Genomic DNA, 19907 nt, shown 5'->3' on the forward strand with positions numbered 1-19907 from the left:
TGCTCCCTCCAGGTCATTGACATATAGATTGAACAGGAAGGGTGCCAAAATGCAACCCTACCTCACCCCTCTCTCAATATCGAATTCCGTAGAGACCCGGAGGTCCTGTGCATATCGAATATTTGCTTTGGTTTCCCTATGCATATCCATCAGGAAGTCCACGATAGGGTCCTCCACCCCCATGGCCCTCATGGACTGCCACAGTTTGACCCGGTTGACACAGTCAAATGCGGACGATAAGTCCATGAAGGCCATGTAAATCGTACCCGGGCGGGCCATCGTGTACTTACCAAGGATCAAATACAGATTTAAACATTGGGCCACCGTTGACTTTCCTGCCCTAAACCCATATTGGGTATCAGAAATGATGTCACCTTCCTCTGCCCATGAAGATAGTCTCTGCAGTAAGACCCCTCCCAACGCCTTAGCCACAGAGTCAATGAGGGAGATAGGCCAGTAACAATGTGTACTATTACGATCCCCCTTTTTAAATACTGGGACGATAGTAGAGGTTGCCCAAGCAGCAGGGCTTCCATCCCTGGCTGCTGCATTTAATACAGCAGTCGGGATTGGTGCCCAAAATGAGGGATCCGATTTGAAACGGTCTGGCGGAAGTCTTTCTGGGCCCGGAGCCTTGTTACTCGATAAACCTGCAATTCCCGACTCTATCTCTATCCTCTCAAAAACCATGGACTCAGTAGTAGGTGAATAAGATGGTGGATCAAGATTACCCATTGGGCCCTAGAACAGGAGTTGAAAATGAGCCACCCATTCCTCTTCTGTAATATGAGAGCCAAGAGTGTTACTTGGATCTTCAGAGAACAATGGTCTATTAACAATGCCCCAGAACCGTGAGCCATTCCTCAGAGTACTAGACTGCACCAACTCCCTCCATGTCTCCTCCTTGATTACACCTTTATGTTTAGCTAGGACCTTTTTATATCCTGTTTGACAGGCCTGTATGAGAGTAGAGTTCCTAGGCACGTTTTTCAAAGCCTCCCTTAATTTACGTGCTGCATACGAACAAGAGGAATCAAACCGTCTCGGATTAGGATTGGAAAACCTACGAGCCGGAGCCCTCAGTAGATCCCCTGCTTTACAAGTGAATGAGCTAAATGCACTGAGAACATCCCCTGGCAAACTCTCTGATGAACACAGAGGGCAAGTTCAGCTGCACATGTGTCTCTTACCTCCCTATAAAAAGCATCTGGATCAATCTGGGACCATTTAAGATGGCACCCACCGTCCGTAGGTCTCATTTTTCCCTTTCCCCCCACCCCAGACTTGCAAGAAAGAAGCACGCCACAGAAGTGTACACAAAGAGGATTGTGATCACTATAGCCTGTATCTTTGATAGCGAACCTCTTAGAAAGGGATTGAGAAAGTGAGGGGACTACAATGTGGTCTATGAAAGACCCTGTGTCTATCCCTTTAAAGGTGGGAATCAGGGTTGTACTGTTTGGGGAAAGAGACATCAATGACTGCAGGTCAAATTCATTAACTAAGTTATTTAATTTGTCCCCCTGTAAAGAATGTTCATAATGAAACCCGCCCATTCTGTGACATCCCATATCGCCCATGGTAGTGATCTTAGGATCGCCACACGGGTGGAAATTACCTTCATTGAATATAAACTTAAATCACATAACTTCCCTAAGTCATGACTCAATTGAATAATACTGCCCACCTTTTTCCCATTTGGTGGGTTGTAAAAGTTGATCAGGGTAATTCTCTTATTTCCCTTCTTAAGCGTGATAGCCTGTATGTCCTGTTCGGCGATAGGGCAAATTTGTACCAGGAAATCAATAGCCAGGGAGATATAGATGACCAAACCTCCTTGGCTCTGCCACTGGTTGAGGGGGTTGCAGGGACAAAAAATCCTTTAAAACCTTCCAAGAGCAGGTTACAATCCACTAACCAGGTCTCTTGCAGGCAAATTACAGAGAATTGCCTAATAAACTGATGCCACAAAGGGTCATGAAACTTGTCTGCCAAACCTGCTATGTTCCAGGATATGATATTTCTAGCCACCTCAGGGGTTATAAACTCAGTTTGTGGTGAGAAGGGGGAATCGAGAGGGTAGACTCTGACTCAGTCGTCATGCTCATGTTAGCCTTTTGTTGGTACCTTGGCTCTACTACAGACACATCCAAGGTAGCCAGTCAATCACAAACCTCCAACCCCAATAGCATAGAAAACCTATCAATTAATGCTAGGGGAGGCGCAACAAAGTTTGGGTGGGGACCCCATGGATTACTTGTCTTGCGAAGTGGTTGTAAATATCCATAATTATTACCTGCGGTCTTTTTGTCTTGCTATCTATCTTGTAAAGGTTCCCTATCTATATTCCCCCTATTAACCCTGTGGCATTCCACTCTGTAGAAAAAACCCAGGCGTAAAGCCTGTATTAAATACCCATGAGTTGATTGGCCTGCTTGAACAACGCCTGATACAATTCTTTCTGCAACATCTGCCCTATTGAAGTTAACTACCACACAATCACCACCACCCACCTTAGTGGAGCTGCCAACCCATGCCACTCGACGCACCATAATGATGCTTCGGTCTACACTAGGGCGCGCGGAGGTATTATTTGATAGCCAGTGAAGTACCTTATTCTTCAAATAGTTGTAGTCTTCAGGCATACCAGGGCGAAGAGGCGGGACGTTACCCAAAACAACTACGTATGGTGTGGATTCCAGTGGGAGATGAGTTGTCGGAAGGTTCTGACATGCTTCCCCAGATGGCGCATCATTGCCATCCGACTGACCTACTGCACTACGAGTGGCCTGCTTATACAAAGGGTCTACCTGAGGCCCACTGGGTATTGGGGCGCCCTGTGGGCCATTGATCTCCCTATTGGCTGACTGCAATGCTTGACACTGTGCATGTGGCATATCTGGATGTATGACGGTACGACGCGTACCGTCACAACGCGTGCTTTTACAACGCGTCTTTTACAACGCAAGTCGGTACCACAACTTGCGTTGGGGGCACGGATAGTAAATAATATAATTTATATTCCAACACCTGTCCCCGTGGATACTAGGGAAGGTGTTGGAATAGTAAATTTACTATACTTTATCCTCTAGCGCCCTCCAGCGCAAGTCGTGGTTACGACTTGCGTTGTAATGGACGCGTTCTAAAAGTACTACGGTGTAAAATCCGTGTCGAAAAGGATGTTCCCCGGCATATCTGTATGAATTTTAGTTAAGTTTCTTGAAGTGCTTGTACTCAATTAGCTTCAAAATCTTGTACACATACGACCATACCATTTTTTTTTACAACAGTCCAGATGGCCCCCCCCAGCAAGACTACTCTCAATTACTGACAGCCTCTCCAAAATTGGACTCAATTTGATGTCCAATAGGGTGGCCATTATATCATTAAGAGCCTCAGAAGCCTTTGAGTCTAAATATAGGGCTACCGATTTGGACACCAGAGGTTTATTCGGAGGCTTGGGGGCTGGGGTCAGCTTAGCTATTTTAGCTTTACTCCCAATAGTTTGGAGTTTACGTTTGGTACTCCCCTGGATGGTAGATTGACTGGGCTGGAAGAGCGGGTGAGTTGTTGTAGGGCTCAATAAGTTGGAGCTATCCTTCCCTTGAGTTAAAACAATGCTTCCTCTTCTATCTATAATGATAGCTGGGGAGAGAGGTCTGTGTAAGGTCTGGGAAGGACTGAGGGGGAACTTCATTAACAGGCGATAAGCCTTCGATGACGGCAGGAAGTATAGGTGACCCCTGGCAGCTATCGGAACAGGCTGATGACAGGTCAGTCTGAAGCATACTGGGTCTAAATAAGGGCGGACCCAGACCGTTGGTGGGTGATCTGGAAAGACGCCTATGCACAGGTTATATCTCTTTATCGATGACAGCAGCTGCTCTCTGCAAGAAAGAGTCCATTGTAGTAATGGTAGAGACAGTGGAAGAAGAGCTTGCCACAGATTTGGTCCCAATGGCTCCCGGCTGAACCTTTCTCCTCCCCATGCCTTTGGTAAACTTTGATGCTGCCACAATACAGGCACCGGCAAACACAAAGATATCAGAACAAAAGAAAGGAAAAGATGATATCTAGGCAATATTCATGTATAAAAGGGACACCTCTTGCTTCAGTTTATACGCTCAGAGATGCCCCCAACACTTGGTTCAAAATGAGTTTTTCCTCCCAGCAGTAAGTTTGTAGCCAACGCAAAGCGTCAAACACCATGTGTTAGAATTCCTCACTGTGTTCAACAAAGTCTGTGTAGTAAAATTTGTTTCAAGTTCAGCCTACCTCCATACATGGGGTACGTCTCAATGTCCGGTTAGCAACACCTCATTTGAAGACCATTCGATATCTTTAGCAATAAACCAAAAGAGGTGACCCAGTCCAGCCTCTACCGGTCTCGGACGGGCCCTCCCTTGGCCCAGGCTTCGCCTGGTGTGCGCCCACGCGCGTTCGGCGTAGCGAGAGCGGCGTGCTGTTTTGGAGCCCCCACTGGGTGCACAGGTGAGGGCAGTTATGGCAGTCCCGGTGTCAGCAGCAGGCAAAAGAGGCTCGATGCGGCTCCTGTGGAGCAGCGCGCTGTTTTGTAGCTCCCGCTGGGTGCACAGGTGAGGGCGGTTGGGAGGGAGGGGTGAGGGGGGTGAGCAGACCACCAGACAAGATTTTGTGTGTGAAAAAGGCCGCTTTTATTGAAACAGGTGCACATTAACAAATTTAAAACCTCGGCCATGCCTTACAAAACTAAACCTCACTAAATAATAACTTCCTTAAATTCCACACCCCACCCCCACCCCTAAAACTTCATTGACCCCGCCCCCACCCGAACATTACATCATTACAAATCCAATAATGCAAAAACCCCCGCAATAAACATTTCAACTTATCAACCCTCCAAACCATAAAACAAACTCCACCGTTTGTTCTCAAACCCCTCTTGATCCCCCAACCTATGTAGACATCCCCACACATCATCCTGCCCAATTCCCCCTGTCGAATGCACCAACCAATTAAAACCAACCACAAAATTGCCAAGCCTGACAAAACACAACTAAATCCCGCACAGCACCTGTTCCAAGCGACAGTTACAAAGAAAAAGGACCCCATGTACACCTGAGTCACAAAAAGAAGCCCCAGAAGAAAAAAGGGGGAAAAAAGAAACAAGGGGGAAAAAACAGATAATTCCAATATTAAGTAAGAAAAAAACAAAATGTAGAAATTACAAAAAACTGCAAAACTACAAAAATAGGGAGGGAGGGGGGGGGATTTTTTTTAGCACTACCTCCCGGCCACCAGGTCACCAAGCCTAAAATGGTGGCCGGGGGGAGGAGCCGCAACCATTTATGCTTGGGCTCCATTTGGTAGGACCAACAAGCCCAATTCTAGAAAAATCTGCAGGAAGCTGCAGAAACCCCCCCCACCTGACCTCCCAAACAGCCCGGGGGGGGACCTCCCTTCAGTCGGCTGCCCCCCCCAAGCCCCCCTTGGGAGGGAGGGATGAGGGGGGTGAGCAGACCACCAGACAAGATTTTGTGTGTGAAAAAGGCCGCTTTTATTGAAACAGGTGCACATTAACAAATTTAAAACCTCGGCCATGCCTTACAAAACTAAACCTCACTAAATAATAACTTCCTTAAATTCCACACCCCACCCCCACCCCTAAAACTTCATTGACCCCGCCCCCACCCGAACATTACATCATTACAAATCCAACAATGCAAAAACCCCCGCAATAAACATTTCAACTTATCAACCCTCCAAACCATAAAACAAACTCCACCGTTTGTTCTCAAACCCCTCTTGGTCCCCCAACCTATGTGGACATCCCCACACATCATCCTGCCCAATTCCCCCTGCCGAATGCACCAACCAATTAAAACCAACCACAAAATTGCCAAGCCTGACAAAACACAACTAAATCCCGCCACCCAGAAAGCGGGGGGGGGACAAAAGTAAACCCCCCTTTTCTGCCCCCCAAAGAAAAACAGGCAAGAAAAAAGAGGCATCAAGCCCAACACAGGGTAGAATCAGCCAGAAAACTCCTGAATCTTCAAACAGCGGGACAAGACTTCCCGCAACTCCAAAAGATATAAGTCCATGCCCAAACGAGAAAGGTGAACACCATCATCACGAAAAAATTCTACTGCGTCATAACGAATGTCAGAATGAGTCACACGACCAAAGCCAAATCTCTTCAAAACCTGGAAACTTCTAAATTAAGCTTTTTCCGCGCCTTGTCAATAGCCTTGGGCTTGATAGCTCCTCTCCAAGATCTCCTAGGAACCAATTCCGTCCAAATAACATGGCAACTAGCCCATTGCTGCTTCAACAGAGAAAGGTCCTTCTTCATCGCTCGTATAAGAACCACTCCCTTCACCCTGCACAAATCATTTTCCCCAAGATGAATTAACAAAACATCGGGACAATGTCCCCCACCCAACCAGGAATTAAGAGCAGGAATCAAATCTTTCCAACACATACCCCCTCTACCCTTCCATGACACATTGAAAAAACTCTCATTAAAACCAAGCATTGAACCAAAATATCTATCCCGTACTTGACACTGTGCTCGCTTCACGAATGAATGACCCACAATCCAGATGGTCATAGATGTTGACCGGGGACCAGCCACCGAACCTGAAATGAAAAAGCAGCATCAGATTTTAAGACACAGAGGATGACGCATGCGCCGCATCCGTTTCAAGTCGTACATAGCGCTGAAAACACCTAGAGGACCAACGCCCTAAGCACATAATATCATGCCCAGACCAACCCCGGTTATGTGCCTCAGTTGCCGCTCCAATTCTGAACAAATGTGTGCCATACTTCTTGTCATATAGACCAATATAACGCAAAGCTTTGCGCAAAACCATGCGCAATTGGTATTCAGAGACTCGTACTCCATCCGCATGAACAAAAACGCCAGATTCAAGAGACCCACCAGAAACAGTACACCATCTCCTAGCCCAAAATAAAGGACATGTCCTTGAGGGAGAGGAAGCTTCCAACCAAATCCCCTTGCCCTTGGCCCTTTGATCAGTTTTTGAACGATGAAGCCATAGATGAACACCTTTCTCAGACAAATGTACATCCCCCCACCCAATACCTTTACTAGTTCTAGAACCCAACAACTCTGAAACCCTAAAAGCCCCAAAAAACATCCACACCATGAGGGTGGAAAACAGACAAACCTCAAAATCATCTCTACAAACAAAAGGGAGAGACTCAACAACCCTGGCCAAATTTTGCCAGGACAAAGGGTTTCTAACTGCCTACTAGCACCTTGTTCACGGGACCACCCTTCCAACAGTCTCCTCCCCACTTCCCCGGCCGAAGGAGAGTAACCCCAAAGGAGTTTACCCATAAAGGAAATGCCCGCTAACTTCCCAGCAATGGTGACCCTGGATAACCCTCTGTCCATCAAGCACAGAATAAATTGTACTACATCTTCCAAACGTCCAGGACCTGGTGCACTTCTTCGAGCCCCCGACGCTAAGAACTCTCACCAAGCCAGCTCATAAGCAGATTACCAATTGTACGACCCTGTGTTGCCGACCTCCCATAAGTGCTCCGGCATGGGTGTCGGGGTCCTGTCCGCCTCCGAGGCAAGCCCATGGAATCTCTCCCACTGTGAACGAGACAAAGCATCCGCAATGTCATTGTCCACACCAGGAATGTGTAAGGCCCTGAAGCTGATGTCATACTTAAGGCACCCCAACACAAAGACGCGCAGCAGTTTCAAAATCTGAGTATCCCTAGCAGACTGCCTGTTGATAATGTCTACCACAGCTCGATTGTCAATACGAAACAGAACCTTTTTGTGCGGCAAATCCTGGCCCCACAGAGTCAAAGCCACCACCACCGGAAACAATTCCAAAAATGCGATACTTCTGCCTCCATCCCTCCATTGCTCAGGCCATCTTTCTGCGCACCACTTGCCCTGCCAATACAAGCCAAAACCATCACTGCCAGCCGCATCTGAGAATATCTGAACCTCCCACAACTAATCTTGCTTCTGGGCCAAAGGAATTCCATTGAAAGAATGCAGAAAGGTGGACCACATCCGTAAATCTTCTTTCACCCCAGCAGAAAGTCGCACCCTATGATGAGGCAAATGATGACCTGACAGAGCCCTGCCCAGTCTCCTGCAAAAAGTCCTACCTGCTCGTACCACTCTGCAAGCAAAATTCAAATGCCCCAAAAGGACTTGAACCTCCTTCACTGTAACCTTTGGTTTTGACAACATAGACTGCACAAGGTCCAGCATTTTCACTTTCTTATCCTGTGGCAAACGAGCCTGCATTGCTCTCGAATCAAGCTCAATGCCCAAAAAAGACATGGTCGCACAAGAACCCATTGTCTTTTCCGGCGCAAGTGGGACTCCCAAATATTCCGTAAGATCTTGAAACTTGTCCAAAGCTGCCTGACACTGAGAAGATCCCTGGGGCCCTACAAAAAAGAAATCGTCTAGATAATGTGTGACCAGCTCGTGACCAGATTGGTGTACAAAAAACCACTGTAAAAAAGTGCTAAAAGTTTCAAAAAGAGCACAGGATATTGAACAGCCCATTGGAAGTGCCTTGTCCACGTACCATTTTCCTTGAAAATGGATGCCCAGAAGACTCCAATCTTCAGGATGGACTGGAAGCAGTCTAAATGCTGATTTTATGTCACATTTTGCCATTTCTGCTAAAGGGCCCGCTTTCACCACCAAAGACATTGCCACATCAACTTATGAATAGGACACTGAAGCTGACTCTGCGCCCATGAAATCATTAACAGATGCCCCTTCTGGCCATGATAAATGTTGGATTAAACGATACTGCCCTGGCTCTTTTTTGGGAACGACTCCCATGGGTGAAATAATCAAGTTCTTCAAAGGCCAATCATCAAAAGGACCTGCCATTCTACCTTCTTGCACTTCTTTATCAAGTTTGCCCTGCACCACAGATTTGAGCTCATCGGCCGATTTCAAATTCTTGGACCATCGCCGCAAATAAATAAATAAATAAATAATCCACATTTGTTTAGCGCACAATCACCCGTTAGGGTCTCTAGGCGCTGGGGGCCGTCGGGAAGATTAAGCAAGCTATTGCCCAGAGTCACATGGTGCTGGGCTAACCTGCCGCCGGAGCTGGGGATCGAACCCTGATCCCCAGATTCCAGCGTCAGTCGCCCTGGCCGCGGCGCCACACCTCTCCCAAATGAGGCCCAGAATAACCCAGACGGAAACCTTCTTGAAAACCTGTCAGCAAAAGTTGTTGAGCTCGCACATCCCCATACCACCTTAAACTGTCTGCCAAATTATCAAGCTTAACCGGAGTACGAGCCTTTGGGCCCAGCCCCTGGTGTATACTTCCCTCCTCTGGTTGCCTGGGACTGCTGAGGGGGGCCGGACGCGCTAGCACTTTGCTGGGGCCACTGTTGACCCGGTCGAGGCCCCCAGCACTTGACCAATGGGTGTCTCTTACCACACTGAGAGCATTCATGCCTAAACCTGCAGTATTCCCTTGAACACAGGCCTTTGTTAAAATCCCAACAAGCTCCCCCTCCTGACTGTGTGACCGCTGAACTTCCCACCCCTCCCCTGGTGGGCTTACCCTGAAAGGGCCGATACATTAAAGGAAGACCACTAGCAGTAAAATGGTTTTACCACCAACAGAAACACCCATGGTGTGTTGCCAAAGATCAGTGTCCAGTTCGCCCCACTTGGCATCAGGATCCCAAGCCATACGCGCCCTAAATTCCTCATCATATTGCGCCCATGCAAAGCCACTACCAGTGATCTGCGCTTTCCTGATAACATCCATGTATTTAAATAAAGCCACGCAGCGTTCAGGAAACTTTTCGCAATAAACACTAGCGTATATCAAAAATGCTGAAGTCCAGTTCTCAATAGTGAGCGGTACTTTAGGTCGCTTAGCCAGCTCGTATTCCTCCTCTTTCGAGCCCTCCTTAGAGCGCACCTCCCTATGTAGCAACTTCAAAAGTTCCACATACTCACCTTTCTAAATTCTCTCCTTGGTAGACACCATCAAATGTGCCCCTAAAGGCTTAGTCACACCCATGTAGGGTAATGTTTTTATTTTTCAATTCCTTGCTATGCAAGGGCTCTGTGCCCCCTATAGACTCAGTGTTTGTCGCACACTCAGCCTTGTCGGCTGCACCCTTACCATCCCCCGTGCCTACTCCTTGATCCTTAACGTAACGACCCTTGTACAATTTACCTCCAGTCTCTTCTACAGACTCACCCCCGATCCCCACAGACACCATTTTCGGTTTGGCCCGTGGTTCACTAAGCTCACCTGGGTTTAAAACGGGGGCTTGCCCTGGCCCGACCTCCATGTCGGTCGTTCCACGTTGTCCACCATCCGAGGAACCCTTCCTGTGGGGCCGCGCTCTCGAACTGGTCCGGACATCACCACTTTCTTTGGATGCACCGCCACTGGTGCCTGTAAAACACTACAAGAAGCATGAAAATGCCCCCCCCCCCACACAGGATCACGCAGCTCTCCTTCCTCGGGGCTGTCTTCATCATAATCCAAATTCAATGATTCCTCCATTTGAGGAGGGGTTGACACCATCACACTCCTGTGAGCCTTTGTCGGCTCTTCCACCACAGATAGGGCCTTACCAACCCATTTTTGACCACCTAAAGGGGGAGCCGACTGTACCCGCCGGTACTCCCTCAACCTTTGACTGATCCCAAGAGCATCTTCAGCAGACCAATCTGTCCTCCTTGTATCATGGTGTGTAGGGGCCAGCGAGGTCGCACCGGACCTGCATCTGCTGACCGCGCCGGGATCCCCCGACGGTACGGAATGTGCCGCGCCAGGCTCCACCCTCCCTTCTCCTCGGTGAAAATAGGCCGCCTGTCGCCCTGCCGAGTCCGCAGTCCCACGCCGGTCCCTAACCTGTAAAGAAAAAAGGCTGGACTGATGTGCCGGGCCCCTGACTACCAGCTGCACCAAAAACAGACGAGCCCCTAAAATAGGTACTCTGCAAATTCCCCTTATCCTTCAACCCCACATCAGCTGATGAAAAACTCACCCTGCGAGGAGGAGGGGAAGGCTCCACCACCTCATCCCCACTTCTGTAATCTAGCATAGCCTGTATCGCAGCTGAAGCGGGACCCAGCTTATGGCCAGCTTGCCCCACCTGTCCCTGAACCACTAAATCACAAGGCCCCCCTAACTGACTAGAATCCTTAAGACCACCAAAAACTGAACCACTCCTGCCCAAACCAGCTTCCAAAACACCCTGCAACCAAGAGGGAAAAACATCAACGCCTTCCCAGGACCTGGCGCCCACCCCAGACCCTCTTCTCACACTTTCCCTTGAAGGAAAGGCAGCCACCTGTGACAAATGACCCGCAACCACTGCGCTGGGCCCCATTGAAAGGACCGGGGAAATTAAAATGCCAGCCTCCTGAAGCTCCAAAAGACACATCCTCCCAGCGATCCATCTGAGCCCACTCACCCTCTCCAACTGACCCACTCTGTATCGATAAAACTTCACCCCTAATGGATGCCAGGGGCGAAAGCAAGAGAGGGCTAAACTGCCCCAGTGCCACCTGATGCAAAACCTCTGACGCGGGCTGCACCTGGATACCTGCCTGCCTCACAAAAACTTCCGGCTCTCCAAGAGAAAGGCGAGACGGAGACAACCTCGCCCCCCTCCCCCGCACACTGCGTGAGCTCCCCCGCCGAAACAGCAGAAAAACCCCGACCCTCGCCCGCAGCCGGCATAACTGAAAAAGAATGGAGAGACGGAGGGCAGACCGCACGTGGCCCCTCCTCCTCACCCCGCCGCACAACCGCTGATGACTCAGTCGCAGCGGCTGAAGCAGAACGCTTCTGACCGCCGCGCTGCAAACCCTTCTTCCCCCGCTGCGCAGGAGACAGCCTGCGCTCCCAGAAAACGCCGGAGCATGAGACGGCTCCCGCGGCCCTACCACAGCCAAAGCCCCTAACGGAACAGCACTTACCGCCTCAGAAGGCCGCGGAGCATCGACGGGCACCGGCTCATCAGGCCTCCGTGCTTGAACGCCCTGCACCACCTTTCGAACGCGGGAACGGCCGCGCTCACTCAAAGCTCCCGAGCGAGGGCGCTTGGGAGTAACACAGGCCGCCACCACAGCCGCTACCCCGGCTGAGGCCCGACGATGAGGCCGCGACGGGCCCTCTACATCACCAATTACCAAATCAAGCCTCCCCGCCTCACTAAGGAGCCGAATGGCTTCCAGAACTCTATACTCTTCTGCCGCCATAATCAAAATCAATTAGACGTCGAAAAAGACTAAGTTAAAAGCTAAAGCTACCAAAATAGAACACCACAAAAAAAAAATTTAGCACTACCTCCCGGCCACCAGGTCACCAATCCTAAAATGGTGGCCGGGGGGAGGAGCCGCAAGCATTTATGCTTGGGCTCCATTTGGTAGGACCAACAAGCCCAATTCTAGAAAAATCTGCAGGAAGCTGCAGAAACCCCCCCCCCCCACCTGACCTCCCAAACAGTCCGGGGGGGGACCTCCCTTCGGTCGGCTGCCCCCCCCAAGCCCCCCTTATGGCAGTCTCGTGTCAGCAAGCAGGCAAAAGAGGCTCGATGCGGCTCCCGCGGAGCGGCGTGCTGTTTTGTAGCCCCCGCTGACGTGCACAGGTGAGGGCGGTTATGGCAGTCCTGGTGACAGCAGCAGGCAAAAGAGGCTTGCTGTTTTGTAGCCCCCGCTGACGTGCACAGGTGAGGACAGTTATGGCAGTCCCGTTGTCAGCAGCAGGCAAAAGAGGCTCGATGTGGCACACTCAAGAGAGTGCCAAGTGATGTCTTGTGGAACTGCAGCTTTGTGAGATTTTGAAGCAGTACACCTGACGACTTGATAGGGAATTCTAGTGACATGCTGTAGTACTTTAGCTTTGAGAAAGACTTTTCAAGCAGATGCATCTCAGACTATAAGGATATCTATTCACAGTGATTGATACTAAACCTTTCTGAAAGATTTTGCCACAGATGTATTCGACCCAGTAGAGACATCCTGCAACACCCTGCAGTACTGCAGCTTTATGAAAGGGTTTTTAAACATTTGCATCTCCCTTGAACATGTAATAACAGGAGTAGTGACGGCTGCTTTCTGAAAGACTGCATACAGCTAATGTAGCTTGATAGGGATATATTGTGAAGCTTTAACTTTGTGAAAGACTTTCCAAGCAGTAGCATTTCACTAGAGTGAAATATACATGAACATTTTTAAAGACTGCAGCTCTGTGAAGGACTTCAAGCAGTCTGACTTCAGAGGGTCCTCTATTAATTAGTTGTTATACTGAAGCATTGTGAAAGACTTTTCAGACAGTTACATCTCACTCCACAGGCACGTTTGGTAATGTCCTGTGGAGCTGAAGCTTTGTTTTCTACTTTTCCTGTAGTTGCATCTGCTTCAAGAGGAATGTCTTGTGATCCCTTGTGCTACTGAAACTATATGAAATCTAGTAACCATTTGCAGTTCTTCACCTTTGTGATAGACTTTTCAAGCACTTACATTTTACTTGGGAGGGAAACATTGTAATAGCTTGTGGGACCACCCAGTCTGAGAGCCTTTTCAATCAGTTGCATCAAACTAAAAAAGGGCGTCTATTAATGTGTTATGGTACTGCATTTCTCTGAACACCTTTTCAAGCAATTACGTCTGACTACAGCCACTCATCTTGAAGTGTCTTGTGGAAATGCATCTTTGTGTAAGATCTTTTCTACAACTGCATCAATCTCTAACGTGCCAAACCTTCTAACTTTGCCAATTCTTGTTACATCTTGGCAGGCTTGCAGTCTACTATGTCGCAAACTAATGTTGATAGAATGTGACATCATCGCTAAGGAGCTTCATCAGAGTGGCAGCTTGATATAATATTTGAATCCGTTTCTGGGATAGGAAAAATCCAGTTGTCTGCAGAAGGGTGAGAACCTCTGCTCAGAACAGAGGATGCTGTGACCCCACCCCTATATGAACAAGCAATGGAGTTGACCGGAACAATGTGGTCCAAATAGATGACATCTATTTAGAATAAAGACCGCTCTATCCTATAAATAAGCTTTTCCCAAGTTCAGAGTGCAGTCCTGTAACTGAAAGTGCTTCTTTATAAGTTGGTAATTTTTAGACCAAAAACCTTCACACACACAAACACACACACACATCAATGCACAAAACAATGAAGTGATACTTTCTGTTACAAATCAGAGCCAGTGGCTTTGTTGTTTACTCATTGCTTTGCTCTTTTATGTCTCAGTGATATGCCATGAATCAGCAAGGGGCGAGTTCCTACATTCATAAACTGCGAATGTCTGTGTTTATATTCCTAATACAAAGAAAATGAATATCTAACTATTGTATTTCTCTATGTGCAATATAATAAACGTGATAGGAAACAAAGAGCTTCTTATCACACACATTCATTATCTAAAAAAATATGTTATTACCTATTTTCTAAAACAAGGCATGCCAGTGTTATGTGGTACAAACCACATTGTAATGTAGAAAGTATATTTTCCCAACAATAACATGATTGGACGGAAGGTCATTAGGCAAAATCATATACTACATGGTAATCACCAAGCCCAGCATGTAATGTTATGCAAAAAGTGAAGAGCAATTTGATATTTATACTTTAACACCATCGGCGCTGCGCATTTTCCCGCTGTGCGCTGACTTTTTGAAAAACCCGCGGTTCATGACGAGCTCAGCTCGTCATGAGCGTACGAGAGGTGTACCTCATGACGAGCTGAGCTCGTCATCAGCGTCGAAGGGGTTAAGAGACTTACATTACAATTGTTCACCTTATTTATGATTTTTAGAAAACCTTTTCACAATCATTGACAAGTATACCAATGTATTCCCTAATCAGGCTCCTTCTGCATTCAAATGTAATATCTTATTGACAATATTCAATATGAACAGTGTATTTTGCAATAAAGCAGGTTGCTAATTGATGTTTTTTACAGGTTGTCATTCAGCCAGATAATGTAGTTATTGAGCATTCTCATTCCAAGTGATTGCTCTGTCGGAGAGGTAATCAAGGTCATCATTCCGTGAAATGCATTGTCATAGTGGTCATGAATAACTTGCACACCTGCGTGCTTGAGTCTCGCTGCATACATAAAACCATCATCTTTTAGGACATCATACATACAGGTGATTATATATGTTAGGGGCAATTTGCTCAATTTTTTATCATCAACCAAAAGAGGTGCTGCCCTAGGATCTGTAATCTGAGGATACTTTTTCAGAAATTCTGATCTTCCATCTTTTGGGCTGTGATAAACATGATCTTTTTTCAGCTCTTCAGGCAAGAGGTTACTCCAGTTTGCAAATTTAATAAGATTGTTCGATTCTGAAGTGATATGTATGTTGGATGCCATGGCTTCAATTAAGGACTTGTCAGTGGCAAAGTATGTACTCCAGGCCCTGGCCATGCTTTTCCTCGAAAGACCAGGCATGTCACGATTGTCACGATATGAAGGGGTGTCCAGGTCAATGTTCTGCAGTGCAGGGTAGATCAAAGCTTGAACTTTAGGCTTAACATCAATTTCACTGTCCTCTTGTAGCTGTAAAGACAATATTTTTAAATGTGTTTAAATTCCAGCCTATCTTAATGAGTTACAAAAAACGGCAATAGGATCACTAAATGATTTATTACATAACAATAGTGCTAAAAAGAGATAATGTCTTATGTACAAAAATAATTAAAAACACATAGCTCATACATGGCTGCTCACATCTTTACCCAACTATTCAATACCTAATGCAAACTGTTCACTGAAAGAAGTAACTCATGTTAATATTCTTAAATACAATGAGAGTAATGCCCAGAACTATGACTGATAGAAAATGGCATTGGGTCTCAGCCAAGAGTTTACAAATTATTAGAAATAAATGTAGTGCCTGTGCTGTTCATTATATTTTAACCTTTCAGTGATTTTTTGTATAATAGACAGGCTCTCCAGTTATTACAAGTTGTTGTACAAAAAATATTACTAATATTTGGCTCACACGCACACATCCAGCCACATTGAGGACATTAATTAGCAATAGACTTAATTTTAAAAAGTAAGAGGGGTCCGAATTTAATATGATCCTGAAATAACAGGTCTGTATATATGGTCTGTTCTGAAAAGGACTAAGATCTTTAGGTAATGGGTTGATCTTGTGGAACAAAAAATATTTTTGAAAGAAGAGATGGTGCACTCTTGGTTAGTTGATAAGGTGAGATGATCTCTTGTTAGGAGTATTCTGGTACCGCTACTCATCCAAAATATAAGGTGTTATGATCTGCCAGCAGAGCGAGTGTAGAGAGTATTGAGTAAATAGTATTTTGGATAGGAATCATTTGGATTGGATAGCTTGTGGGATAGCTCAGTGTATACAGATAGTCAGGGCTCTGGGTGAGAAAATGGGTGACAAGTTAGATTTATCTTACCACAAGCCTGAAAGAAGGTTATTAACTTGCAGCAATATTGAGTGCAAAATACTGGCAACTACTGTAAGGTACAAATTTACTATGCTTGACTCCACATGTATGTACATTAGTTAAATGTTTTCCATGCATGTGTGCCTTAACAAAGGGTCGATTCACAAAGGGAACCTCAACTTTTGAGCAAGTTTACTACTTTTTGGCAGTTCACAAACTCTTGAGTGTAAAGTTAATCATAAAGTGTATCTTACATGTCTCTACCTCATGAAAAAGGGTGTAGATTCAAATGTATAAGTATAGTTTTACTGCCAAAGAAGTAGTAAGACCAGCATCACATATGACCACAGGTACTGCAACACCATACCATAGAAAATCATGTCAATAGAGACTTTAGAAAACCATAGGAAATAATTGTTAAATGAAATTATTTTAAATAGAGAAAAATAGAAATACATTTAATGTAATGTTAACGCACCTAAAAATAGTACGTGTTTAATATTTCATTGCAACATTTTTAACAAGCATTTTTAAGGAGAAAACCAACTTAACTTTAAAAAAAGTTAGTGTTCCTGTAATTCTATGTATCACTTTTAATAGTTAATAAAATATTAAAATCAATTTGGGGGTTTAATATTTAATTTCGTTTTTTAGGAAAATATTTAAAATGGGAACCATGCTTCCTCCCGTGCTATGACCACTTCCTGTGGAGTGTGGCATATTTTTGACTCAGAATGCGCTGTTCTTCCCAAAATTAATATGAAGAAAATCTTTCCTTGGTGTGTGTCTGTGTACACCAACCCAGACATGTGGCTAACAACTGACTACACTCTCCTTTCATCGTCTCTCCTAATCTAATTAGGGAATCTCCCATCTGGTTAGAGATCAAGGAAGTGGGGGTGGTCTATGTCCTGTCACTTCGGTTTTCTGCAAAAGGCTCCTGTCTTTGAAGTCTATCTTATCTAACCATTCACCTTCCTCTCCCTGGCTTCTACAGGAAGCAAACCTCTTCCCACCAAATAGCTGTACTGTTGTATCACCAGGCCTCTTCACACCTACTTGAGCAGCTTGGCTCAGGCTGTCAAAAGGCTGACCAATCAGAAGAGGCAGCTACAGGGCTGTTTTAGGTAACATCAAAAGTGTAAGTTCCTAAACTACTTTCCTGTAATAGTTATAATAAACCTAACCATGGCAAGTCATTGTATTCATTGTAATCATTATTTTGATACTTTGAATGGCATTGTTAGCTAGCTCTAATGCAAAGATAGAGGTTATTAAGTTAAATAAAGCCTTTCCATGTTATCCAATGGGGCTAGTAGCACTACAGTAGGGAAAAATAACTTTGTCTGTTTTTCCTTACCAGGGCATATCAAACATCTTTAATATTGACACTGGTTTTTATACATATGCACCCTAGCCTTGGGGTCCTAGTGCCGACGTTTGGGGAGACCTATGAGTCATAAAAAAGTAGTTTTGGACCTTAAAATATTTTTAATTCTAAAGAGACATTTGGACATAATTTTATTTAACAACTAGCCTGCAGGGCAGACCTGGCTTTAAAATGACACCATACACCCCAACAGTGCACACTTTAGAGGTCATAGCACTGGCCTCAGGCCTGGTTAACAGAGTCAAGAGCTCTTTCATAATCAGTACCCACCAGCATCATTTAAAAAATAAATGGGGATGATCAGGGCAAAATGGGTGACTTTCCTAGAGTTCTTGCTCAGAGTTAGGGGTTTGGGCAGAAGGATGAATGGACACATTAAGGAATACCCTTTAAGCCATTAATCCCAGTGGTAGTTTTTATAGTAGGGTCCTTTGGAATTTAGAAAGCAATCTTCTGTTTATAATAGGTTGTGGCAATCAGCTATAATGTTATCCAGGACAATTTCTACAAATTACTATTAATGAATGATGCCTTTTCTCCTCTTGTTGAGCATGGCTGTGAATTATATGTTGTGTTATGAAACACAGATTTGCAAAAGCCCTGTTATATTATTGCTAATTTCTGTGCAAGTAATATCAACGTTCCGTAGGAGTGTAGACAATTTGTGCAATTTGCTTGTGCATAATCACACAAAATTACAGCAAAATTACTCAAAATTATGCATAATTACATGAAAAGCATATTGTTATTGTTAGAAATGGGATTTCTGGTTGGCTAAGGCTTGCGCCAAAGCCAGGCAGAAACCACCACTCTAGTCAGGGCAAGGGAGTTCCACGCCAAAGATAATCCCTGCTTTCCTCCTTGGTAGCTTGGCACCATCAGCCAGGCTTATCCCGGAGGCAAAGTGTAAAGCGTTTGCGCAACACACACACACACAGCAGCAACACCCTAGGCACACCACAAAAGGAACTCCACACAAGGTTATATAAAAAATAGCCTGTGTATTGTCATAAATACATTAGAAACATAATCACATAATATACACTGTGCCAACTGGTGCAAGGCAATATTCACAGGGGGATTATATGCAGGACCAGGCCAGTCAGGCCACAGTCAAAACCATCAGAATGCAGGTAAGTAAATGCAAAACATGACCAGTAACTACTGGCACAATAATGACCTCAGCATTAGACACTATCCTGACATATCCTGGCATGACATTAGGCATAAAACACATTAGGCCTAAAAACCATCAGCATAATCATATTACGCACTAACCACATAACCATAAACATAATTAGAGGCATTGATCAGGGGATAACGGCATTGTGCAGTAGACATCACATTAGGCCTAACATCACCCAACTGTCCCCAGGCCAATCTGGCCTTCCACTGGGGCTCAAATGCCCTCTGTCCCAAAATGTCAGGGCAGCTGCCAATGCAGCAGAATCCTCACTTGCGCTATTGCGCTGGGGCAAAGGAGTGTATCTCACTCCTGTCTCCTACAACTGCCCCCAAAGAATGATCCTAAACATTGCAGCTGTCCACTAATTGCTGGGCAGCTGTGAAGCACTGAAGGCACGGGCACTCACTGGCCCTCTGGTCAATTTATGCGCCACATTGTAGCTGTACGCACTGGTGTGATGCAGCTGGCAACACAAGTATGGGCATGGGCACTCACTGTGCCCCTTAGGGTCCCCACTGGGACTCTCTAACAACATGGCCAACGTGGCAGCTGCCCGTGCTGGTGTGGCGCGGCTGGAAATAAGCAAGGGGGCCCTGGCAAGATGGGGCTCTGCAAAACCACCCAGACCCCGGGACTCCTCTTGTGGGGCTACGTGCATGGACAAGAGTCCCCCGTGTACATAAGAGAGCCCCTGCTTACCAGGACTCTCTGCTGTGCTCCGGTCTCCTCGCCTGCATCGGTCCAACAACCACGCGGTGGTTCCCTCCGCTTACGGGAACCCCGCCGGACCACAGGCTTTCTCTCGCCGGCCTCTCCTCTTCACCTGGGCCCCCTCCTGGGGCCTGGGACTTCCCTGGACAGCCAGCGAGGCTCAGCACGGCTTCCCCCAAGGCAG

At 46.2% G+C, this 19907-nt stretch overlaps 1 protein-coding gene across 1 annotated transcript in view; it reads right to left on the reverse strand.

Moving 5' to 3' along the window:
- Nucleotides 1–14773: 14773 nt before the first annotated feature.
- The window catches only part of LOC144791940 (arylacetamide deacetylase-like), a 331480-nt gene continuing 326346 nt past the window's right edge, over nt 14774–19907 (reverse strand). The window contains exon 5 of the mRNA XM_078666761.1: nt 14774–15573. Coding sequence (XP_078522887.1) covers nt 14965–15573 — 609 coding nt within the window. The 3' untranslated portion in view covers nt 14774–14964. The remainder of the gene's footprint in view (nt 15574–19907) is intronic.

Source organism: Lissotriton helveticus, chromosome 11, assembly GCF_964261635.1.
Source record: "Lissotriton helveticus chromosome 11, aLisHel1.1, whole genome shotgun sequence".
Lineage (NCBI taxonomy): Eukaryota > Metazoa > Chordata > Amphibia > Caudata > Salamandridae > Lissotriton > Lissotriton helveticus.